This window comes from Aptenodytes patagonicus, chromosome 8, assembly GCF_965638725.1.
Source record: "Aptenodytes patagonicus chromosome 8, bAptPat1.pri.cur, whole genome shotgun sequence".
Lineage (NCBI taxonomy): Eukaryota > Metazoa > Chordata > Aves > Sphenisciformes > Spheniscidae > Aptenodytes > Aptenodytes patagonicus.
Window position 1 is genome coordinate 19,176,809 of NC_134956.1, and position 10,669 is coordinate 19,187,477.

Genomic DNA, 10,669 nt, shown 5'->3' on the forward strand with positions numbered 1-10,669 from the left:
TAATTTTGTTGAGGCATGAGGGACCTCTGAGCTGCAGGACTGTTATGGCCGTGCTCTTGCATCCTTACAAAGGCTTCTCTACAGAGGTGGAGTACTTAAGCATTTGTTCATGCTGTTTCAGTCTCTCATATAATTCTACTTAACTGGGATTTTAAATTTCTTTTCATTATCTAGGAAGGATTTCTGCTTCTAAGATTACTGCGATCTTCAGGAGGGCTAGGAAGCCAACTCTGCTGCAGAGCAGTGCGGTCTCTGTACCTGGCTGCTTCCCTCCTCCTGTGATCGCTCAAGAGGCTGCTCAGTGGGAGAACACGGATCAGAGCGGGGCTTCACAGGTCCTGCTGTATATACCCTGGCAATACGTGTCGGCTGCTTCTAGGTGTAGCAGTAATCTGCGCCTGGCAGCTTGATTTGTAGATTGTAAAACACTATATTTTATTTTCCTCTGTAACTCCCTGTCCTAACTGCTGAGGTCTTAGCTGCACTAGCCTGGCCTGGAAGTCAGTATGGAGAGCAGCGTGCTCTAAGAGCGTTCTGGGGGAGCTGCTTTTTGCACTTGTCACTTGCTGCCGTGCTCCATGCGAGGGCTTGGTTAAAAGTACCAAGTTCCTTCCCTTTCCCACTTTTATCCTTTACAAAAAGAGAGGGCTGTATGAAACGGGTGCAATGAAAAGTGTTACTTCCTTTTTTTTATGTCTCTGCCATGCAGAAATGGCTCTCCCCTCCCCCTTATGTGATACTTTTAAAAACTACTTGCTATGTCTTAGGCAATACATCAACCAGGTTTCCCAAGTCTGTGGCATTACGGTTGCAGACAGAAGCAGAGCTGAGAAGGAGCTTTACAAGTTTGGAAGATGGAGATTTGAAAGAGACCAGGTGATAGATACAAAAAGGACAAGGGTAAATGAAAACTTGAACTAGTGATAGTGGAGACTACCTTGGATTCAAAGAGAGCCTGGACGTCGCTGACACTACAGGACTATTATAATAAACGTGGGGAGGGGGAGCAGAGTGGGACTGGGATTTAGCTGCTGGGGAAGGTTGCTAAGAGTTACAGGCAGGGGCAAGGAGAAAGTCACCTGCGGGAAGTCCTGCCAGGAGCTGCAAAGCTGTGCCTTCTGAGCAAGTGTATCAGCCACAGGAAGGCAGAGGAGCTGCACGTTAGCAAAGGGAAAGGCTTTGTTCTTTCCCTGTGCCTTATAGCTTTAAATGGCTTGCTTTAAAAAAACCCACAAACAGAAAAAACCAAACCCAACTGGTCTCTTGTGGATGTATTCCACGAGACTGTGACTTACCTGTAGCTGCTTTACAAAAAAGGCGTGCAGCGAAAAAAATCTAATGTGATTAAAAAAGGGAAGGAGAAAAAATTTCAGAAAAATATTAAGGAAAAACTAGTGTATATGCAGGCTTAAACCCATCATATCCAGCCCTGCTAGGGGTGAGACGTGCTATTCACACCCCATACTAGGAGGAATGATGAGTTTCTTAAACCCCTGGCAAAGAGAGGGGTAAGGCTCATCCTCCTGCCACTTAAAAGGGGTGTGGAGGGAGACCTGAAATGGCATTTCAGTGCGCTCCAAGGTGGCTGTCATTAAGGATTACATCATAGACAGAGGTGAATCGTGGGGAATGAAGATTACAGCTCTCAAAACAGAGCATGACATCATCTTTTATATGCTGATCAGGTACAATACCAACTAAACTATGTTCTGCAATAGAGGTAGCGTGAAACCATCAAGCTGAGGCCTTCGATGTACCAGAGCAGTCGTGCTGTTCTCTGAGGGTCTTGTTAGCCAAGGAAGTGCTGCACACATCTTACGGAGAGAGCTTTATTTCACTTCTGTTTCCTTAGCCTAAAAAATGGAGCTGTATACATGGAAACCAAATACGTTTCTCATGGACAAGAGAATAATAAAGGAGCACGTGTGTGAAAAGAAAGATAAGATAAAGCACAGCATGTTCCTGCAGAATCTGGCAGCAGAAGGACAATGTGGAAGCAAAATAGTTTGCTGACAAACTAGAAAGACAAGGTTATTGATGCCTCTGAGAAAATACTCCCACAACAAACTGGAGCCTCAAATCCACTTGGCAGACAGATGGCACCGGGGTTGTTTTATACCTGATGGAAACGCTTAGCACTGACTTTTCCCATGCCAGCCGTTTTCACCACACTTACAAAAGTGTGTTTCACAAGCTTTGTTCCCAAAGAGTCGTATATACCACCTGGGTTCTGCAGAAAACATCTGCTGAAACAGTTGTAAGCAGAACTTGAATAGTCTTTATTCCAAGTTGTTTTCTTTGGGGCAGACTGGTCTCTCACTCCAGCTGCTTTGGCAATGGCACCTGAACAAAGACAGTATGTATTAGGAGGAGGAAATTTCTCAGTCTTATTTCCCAAACCCATTTAGTTTAATACAAACCTTCAGAAACTGTTAAAAGATCAAAAATACAACAGATGGGAGCTCTAAGGAGCTCTGGTTGGGAATTTCTTTTGTTTGTAATTCTCCACTTGCTGTTTGCAATTCTTAATGCCCAGGAAATCAATTTGCAAGCAATTAGCCCCACCACAGAGCGAACAAACACGCAGCTCGGCTCAAGCAGCAAAACCCGATTTTAGAGATGAAGCTGAGGATATCGAGGCAAATAAGGAGTTACCAAGTTCACGCAGGCAGGTGAGACTAAAACCCTAATGCCCCAAATCCAAGCCCTTTGGCCCAATGACAGAGGACCAAAAAAACCCCCCAAAAACCACCGAACAAAAAACCAACCCCAAAACTCCAACACATGTGTCCATTGCTTCACCTTTCCATGGGCTGTGATATCAACTGTTACCTGGCCCATTTAGGATGGACCATGAATTGACCTCTCCGCCCCAAACCCCACAGCCCTCATTTATAAAAACCTTCCGAGGATTTGGGGGGGAATGGCTGGCTTTCACTATTGCTCCCTGGTACCCAGCAGCACCCGGATTTCTTAATCATTGCTGTGCGAAGTGAGGGCTGTGCCTGGCAGAGCACCGGCGCCATCATCCTCCATCTTCCTGCGAGGAGGGGAGGCAGCAGATCCAGCGGCAATGATGGACCAAGCACCATCTTGGCGTGTACAGATAAACCGTGACCTTTGCAAGAGCGGGTCTTGTCGTCTTAGACATGGCAGCAAAATGCAAAACATAGACTGGCCTAGAAAGGCCAGAAATGCCCTGAGGAGAGGCCCTGGCTGCAGCCAAGTCGGACTGGCCAGGAGAAACCACAGCCCCAGAACTTGGTTTGGGGGCAGAACGTTCATGTTAAACCTGGACCAGGGTCACTGCAGGACCTGCCCCTGCCAAAATTTCAAGACAAACTACTCTCTCTGGAATTACTGAGTGTAATTATTCTGTGTAGGTATAAATGAAAGCAAAATGTGGCCGACTATTTTGTCGCAATAATATTTGTTTAATATTAAACAATATTAAACAAAATATGAATTACAAAATACTACTTGACCATTTTTAATTGCAAAGGATTTTCTGTCCTCTTCCTCTAGCCTTAGCAACGCAAACAGAAGCATCAACATCACTAGCTACAAGTACATCAGTCAGCTTTTAGTATTTCTTGAATAATGGTACAATGCAAAGAAATATAACATTTCAAGAAAGCAAAAGGTTAAATCTGGTGGCCAGCATTTTGAGAAGTGGCCCATGAATTTGGTACCCAAGTAAGAGCATCACCAAGAGGCAGTTATCACAGCTATCACAGTTTGGGACTTCCCTCTCACACTAAAGGTTTTAATTTCATTTAAACCAGACCAACCAAAGGCAGCCCTGGACCACGACTGTACCGCAGACCCTTCTTGCTTCCCACAGCCTTGGCCCGGCGGGTTTGTGGCAGCGTGGAAGGAGCGCGGTTACTCACCATGGCCAGCCCAGGGGCCTGGGCACCCACCGTGGGGGCAGGCAGGGGCAGGGGAGTGTGGCCAGCGTGTTACTGGAAACCCAATTCCTGCCTCTGTGCAGTTTCTTAAGTGACCTTGGGTAAGTTCTTTTGATAAAGGGGTAAACTGAAACACTGGCAGCAAATGGGCCAGGTAAGGTGAGAGCTGAAGGAAAACAGGGCTGCCAGAAAGAGAAACATGGTTTTTATGGGGGACTGAGGACAGACTAATGTGAAAAATAATACCTGTTGCTCTCCTGAAGCAAACATCTTACAACAGCATTTGCCTATCGTAACTAATACGCTATTACTAGTATGCTAATGTCGAGTTTCTGTGGTTTTGTTTACCTCCTGAGTGAATTTCCTTTCTTCCACCTGTATGGATGCAGACAGGGACGTGCGAGGCTGCAGCCGCGGCGCTTGCTGTCATTTCTCTGTGCAAGCCGTACCTTAGTGCTGCCAGGGGAAACAACCACCTGCATCCCAGGAATGGCAGCCCGATGCAAAACGACGGCGACTTGCAGCATGCGGGTGCGTTTGCAAGCCCCACCGAATGGCCGACGTTTCAAACGACAGCTCCGGAGCGTGCTGGGTGAATGCAATTCCCTCCCCTCGCGGCCATTGCTAAGCACTTACCGGTTTAAGATAAGCGACGTTACTCTGACGAATGTCGTTTAGTAGCTGATCTCTTGGGGTTATTTCGACGAGGGGAGGTGGCCTTCTCCTGGGAACTGGTTTAAGCGTTTTGATGACGTCTTTGAGGTTGGTTTTCTCGGCGGGTTCCACGTACTCCGGCACGGCGGGTTTGCGCTGAATCTTCTTCAGCTTGACCACTCTGAAGCTGACGGGCTTCTCTCTGCATGGCTGCTCCGGGGCCGGCTGCCTCATGCTCTCCTGCCTTTTGCTCAGAGACACAGCCATGGGGACAGGTGGTTTTGGGGCCTGCGGGGGTTCGTGCATCCTCGGCTGGGGCAGCGGTCCCCCCAGCATTTCCCACATCCCTGGAGGCAACCCAAGTCCATTTTCCAGCATCGCTATCAACTCCCTCTGCTCTTTCATTTGCTGCTGCCTTTGCTCCTCTTGCCTCTTTTGCCTCTGCTTGTCCAGGTTTCTGCTGAGCAGGTTGGTCACCACCATCCTGGGCCCCGGCAGTTCGAAGTGGTACCCCATTTTAAGGAGGGTGGCGTTGGCTTTCAGCAACCTGGCGATCTCCATTTCTGCCTGGTGGCCCAGCATGCTGCGCTGGTTGTGAAAGCGGAGCTCCGTCAGCGTCTCGTTATACTGCAGGCATCTCATGATAGCAACGATCCCTTTGCCAGAGATGAAATTGGAATCGATGTTCAACGTGGTGATGCTCCTGTTCTCCCGCAGCATGTTAGCCAGCGCAAACGCCACGTTGTCGTCGGCCCCCACGTTGGCCAAGCTGAACGTTTTTATGTTCTTATTCTTTTTCATGGCATTGACAAAGTCTATCAGCATTTCTTTGGGGATGTTTTCTATGTTGTTCAGGTTGAGCTCTTTCACATCCGGGTTGTTTTTTCGGACTTTCTCCAAACTGTCTTCTAAATTGGTTTGATTTCCTGAAGGCCTGGCACTTAGCTTCATGAAACTGGTATCCAGCGCTAACTTCTTGGGGATGTTTAATTTTGATATTTTCTTTTCATTTTCATTTGGCTTTTCTGTGATTTCTCCTGATTCTGTACCTGGTTTCTTACTCATCTGATCGCCGTGACGGTCCTCATTGGTGTAAGTCTCCTTTGTTTCCAGTTCAGTCTCATCTTCTTCTTCATCCTCTTCTTCGTCATCTTCCTCTTCCTCCTCTGCTTCTTCTTCCTCCTCCTCTTCCTCTCTCCCTTTATCGCTTCCACCTTTGTTTGTCTCCCTAAATTGTGTTGCTGAGTTGGACAAGTGCTCGTTTTTGTAATGTCTCTCTTTTTCCTCTACTCCTGGCACCCTCCTGCCAGCCACCTCACCGCTGCCGCCGGCCTTTCCTTCCGTCTCCTCCGCAGCGCTTCTCTGAGGAAGACAAAACCTCACAGCTGAAATAATTGAACGTGGCTTTGCTGCATTAACTTTCTGCTCAAATAAATATGTAGCAACTGGATTTAGATACCTTTATGCCCATACATTGTAGAATAATCCTTAAAAGTGTCATTGCCTATAAGTCAGGGCTGTGCTGGCTTCCTTGGGAACACAGGAACGATTGCTCATAAAGTGGCTGCAAACCAATTTCTCATCTTTGCCTATTAAATTAAATCCTGACAATTAAATCTTGTACATATTTAATGCTATGTTAAGGTGGTCCTTGAACCCTTCTGGGGGTTAACAGTCTTTGATCCAGTCTGTTTCTGGATTTTATGTAATTTTTATCGTTTCCTTGACAAGAAAGTTTATTTCATATGCCACAAACCATTGGAAATCAGTGTTAACCATTGACTGTTCAGCCCAAGGAGGAGCGAAGACGGCACATCGTAACGGCAGTGGAGTCACCCAGCACATGAGACAACAAGGCCGCCTGCTCTGGTACCTGCCAGAGCATCACAGCTAAGGAAGCACATCAATGAAGATGAAGCAAAATATTAGCTCAGTTTTATTTTGGGTCCAGAGGTAGGAAACTGGGCTCTGCACACAGGTGTTGCAAGGCAGTGGGGCTTCTAGCATCAATGTAAAATTAGTTGCAAACTTCCACCATCTCCAGAGACCCTCCTAGCTGGGGTTTTTTTTCAAGCATCTTTTTGCAGTGGATCCTCCATCACTGAGAAATGCTAATAAAGCGCTAATAAAGATCAAGATATTTTCCTAAAAGATTTGCGCTAGTTCAGGCAGGGCAGTGTCATGGCCTGTGCTTCACCAAAAGTCAGACAAAATGGTCAGAAAGTCACTTCTGCCCTCAGGGCTGTGGTTCCTATTTGCTGTGGTAGTGGATTGGGTTTAGTACGGGGGTCACCTGACCAGTTGTGAATACAGCTGACAGCTCTACACTCAAATTCCAGATTTAACCTCAGAAGTGTTGAAAAAAGAATTTTTCTTTGAGGGCAAGAGTGTTGCAGGAGGGGAAAAAACCACAGATTTCCCTCCCCCCGCTCCAGAGGCAGCCCATGAAACCTGCCCTGGGAAGTCCGTGAGGTACTGTGCTGTTGTGTATTAGCGAAAACATTAGTGTTTAAAAAAAATAACAAAAATTAGTTACCTCAAATTCACTTGGGTTCAGGTATGGATATGTTTCATCTGGCCAAGTTTCCATTCTGTTAACCTATTTTTAAGTGTGGCCCTCATCCTGAAAAATATCTAAGTATGACCTTAACTTTATTTCAAAGTCATAGGGATAGTAGAATAAATTTAAGTACTGTATTGAAAAGGGTTGGACTAGTTCATGGAGTTTGCATGCTTGGGCGTTAGTGAACGTTTCACATCGTTAAAATGCAGCGGTTTGGGTTTTTGTCCAGTACGACAATAAATTCTGTCAATTAATTAGTTTAATACATATGATTAATGTAGCCTTCTATGGAAAAGCAATATGGTGTTGTTCCATATGCAAAGTCAAACAAATTTGAGTTACATCCTCCAAATTGATTTTATGACAATTTCTCAGTGATTTGCTTTACTGAAACAGAATTAGGATTTTCTTATATTAAAAAGCTTAAATAAATATTTAGGAAAAGCAATTAAAAAATTACTAACCCTGATGTCAGTCCAAGCTGGATCCTGACATTGCTGAGGCTTTTAGGATGAATTTAAATTTGTTTGTACTGTACCTTACGTGAGGGACAGAAACAGAGGCAGGTTAAGCTATTAAAGCTATAAAACAGATCCCACAGCAGATGCATAATAAATATCTGTGATTTTTTGCTTGTTACCTCAGAGGGCAAGAGGGTGACGGGAACTCTCTCGTCCTCGAGCATGCGTCTGGATGCCTTCTGCCAGTACAGGTAGTCAACCAGGGACCTGTGGTCGAAGCTCCCCGTGGGGGGTTTCTCCGTCTGATCCCTCTGTATCATCCCAGTTGGGACTTCGGGGTCTGGGGCCATGACTTCCATCTCACACTGCAGCTCCTTTAGCTCCTCGGGGGACAGGTTTGCCAGGATTTCATCTTCGTCGATGTCCTCAGGACACACTTCTTCGTCAGAGTTTTGGCTGAGTTCAGACATGGTCTTTCTTCTCTCCCTCCTCTATTACTTTTTAAACCTAAAGAGAAAGATAAATTTTAAAGGATTTTTTTTTTTTTTTTCCCCTCACTAGCAGTAGTTCATTCGGTTAAATCGACAACTTCATGTTTTGGTCATGAGCTGTGGCAGCTCTCGGTCTCAGTGCGGGAGACAGACCGTGCAGCTAAGTCTATATTAAGCTGCACTTGGCTGGATAAAGCGAATTTATGGCGATGCTGCCATGCTCCATTTTCAGCAACCTGTCAGCTGTGCAAACCCTTCTGACATTTCAGCGCAGCTGGTGCGTCCCCCATTGAGTAAGGCAGGAGGCGCCCATTTTCTAGAGGATTCCTGGGGCACGGCGCCTTTCAGTGCTTCACCCCACGCTTGAATCGCTGTAGGTGGGTGGAGTGACATTAATGGTACCTGCGAGGTTCACGGGCGAAATTCTGCACCGTGGGCAGAATCAGCACAAGGTCTCTGTATCCGTCATGTCTCAGATATCTCAAGAGCGCCGGGGATTGCAGGCTCTTCACTGCCTTTAGCCAGGTCTAAACCCTGACTGAATATTGCAGGCGGTTTTGGCGTGAGTGCAGCCGTTGCGCAATTGATGAGCTCTCCCAAACGCCAGATCCTGGTTAAGGTAAAATCCTCCACGATGGAAAAAGGCAGGTGAACGGTCGGTACAACACACACCTTGTGCTTGGGGACAGGGGTCCATGCGGCGACGGGCACCAGCCCTTTGAAGCAGCCTGAGCAGTCCCACAGGGAGCATTTCCCCATAGCATTTCCCACAGCACATCCATGCCCTGCTCCCATCCAGTCTGCCCAGGGGCAACGCCAGTGCTCTGTTTCTTGACTGGCCATGGACGTTATTTGCACTGTCAACAGATCTCGGCTGACAGTTCATCTCAGGTTCATCCTTTTCCTACTTTTTACCATTTTTTTTTTTTTTTTACAGAATTAATAAGCAACTACAAAGATTTACTTTGCTAATATTCGTAGAACTGATGTAACTATAGAAGATTACCTGAAATCCTTTTTTTCACTAAGTGTCCATTCCAGCTAAGAAGTACCTCCTTCTTTGTTCAGAATATTTTATAGGCTTCCAAATTTACACGGCAAACCAGAAAATCGTATTTCCAACACCACTGTGCTCATGGCCGCCTTGTAAAAGCACAGTCATGTGGGCGGGTAGTTTTTCCACTACAGTGCAATTTCAGTACGCTGCAGTCTGGACCGTTCATTGGATTAGGAAAATTTCCTCTCATAATTTCAAATATTTTTTGCAGGGGGTATCGAATCAAATCTTCGCCTTGCAACTGCAAATGCGTCTTTCGTAGTAAAGAAACCACAGACAAGAGGCTGCGAAACCAAGCCCCACCAATTTTTAAACCGTATTTCTCGTTACAGCCTCAACCAAGTTCTGCTGGGGTCTGCCAGCAGCAAAACAGTCTCTTCACGACGATGGTCTCTCCTTGCTGTGTTTTGTAACAAGAAACGTGGTGTTCAAAGCCCTGTTAACCTCTGTAACAAAGCCATTATCCAAAGGTCCTCATTTAATTAATGCTGTTACACAGCGGGGAAGAGGGCAAAAATTTAAGAACAAAATAAGTGGTAAAGGAAAAAATAACAAAACCCCAAACCGAGAATGTAATGGCTCCATTTGCCCCTTTGGTATTTCAGGGGACATCCTTATTTTACATTATGCAGTAGCAAGCACAACAGCAGACCCACACATCAATCTATCTGGTCTAGCAGTTTTAACCCCCAGCGATTGCTGTCCCTAATAGAGTCCATAAATGGTTTCCTGATGTTATCAAATAAATCAATGCTCTTCAGTAGCTGGTATGTTATTCTCCCGAACGATGCTGTTTGGGTCACAGAAGCTGTCTCTTCCCTGGTTACTTATCACTTGCTAATTTCTTGACTGTAAATAAAGCCCCTGGCCACCTTCTTGTATTTCCATGATGTTCAGTCAGGCCATCCTGGGCTGTGGTCTTGTCAGATCTGCTAAGTTAAGCAGGGTCAAACCCGTGAAGTCCTCTCGAGAAGGAAAACAGGGATACTGAGAACACTATCAGGTATTTGAAAAGCAAGTTTTCTTCTAAGTAGAAATACATCACTTGTCAATACCATGATTAGGAAACACTACAGTCCTGGGAGCGATGCCTTCTCCATCAGATGCAGAGCGAAGGGCTGCCTGGTGACACCTCTCCGGCGACACAGGTGCTAATCCCACGGATTTCCAAGGTGGGTATCACATTTTGCCTACTTTAGGTCTCTCCTCCATAAATTACTTTGAGTTCAGGATTCACTTCCTTTTCTAAGATGTTGCTTAGTGTTTTTGATGTGCTGGAAATGGCATGTTAAGGCAACAAATGACACCCTCCAGGCTGGGGACACACTCACGACCAAATCTAGAAGTCTTTTCCAAGGCAAAACTCCCATCATCTTCCCAATAACATTTGCGGGTATTTCCCTCGGAGCTTTCCAAAATAATCACTCATTCCTCAACCTTCATTAAGACAGGAAAGCCACTTCCATCGGTAGCACTTGCTATTTTCACGCCAATTTGACACTTGCTCAGGAATCCCTGGACTAATAAGCTGC

General features: G+C 45.9%; 1 protein-coding gene across 1 annotated transcript; it reads right to left on the reverse strand.

The window, feature by feature from the left end:
- Window positions 1-1,815: 1,815 nt before the first annotated feature.
- Window positions 1,816-8,425, reverse strand: LMOD3 (leiomodin 3). The gene is made up of 3 exons (XM_076346632.1): window positions 7,769-8,425; window positions 4,548-5,927; window positions 1,816-2,343 (listed from the first exon to the last, which is right to left on the reverse strand). The coding sequence occupies exons 1-3, from the start codon at window positions 8,057-8,059 to the stop codon at window positions 2,317-2,319; spliced, it is 1,698 nt and encodes a 565-aa protein (XP_076202747.1). The 5' UTR covers window positions 8,060-8,425; the 3' UTR covers window positions 1,816-2,316.
- Between the last annotated feature and the right edge of the window lie 2,244 nt (window positions 8,426-10,669).

Excerpts from the sequence above, each read along its gene's own strand:
- LMOD3 (XM_076346632.1), bottom strand. The coding sequence starts at position 8,059 with ATGTCTGAACTCAGCCAAAACTCTGACGAAGAAGTGTGTCCTGAGGAC. Across the intron at positions 5,928-7,768 it reads TCACCCTCTTGCCCTCTGAG|AGAAGCGCTGCGGAGGAGAC; the intron begins GTAACAAGCAAA and ends TGTCTTCCTCAG. Across the intron at positions 2,344-4,547 it reads ACGTCGCTTATCTTAAACCG|GTGCCATTGCCAAAGCAGCT; the intron begins GTAAGTGCTTAG and ends GTCTTTGTTCAG.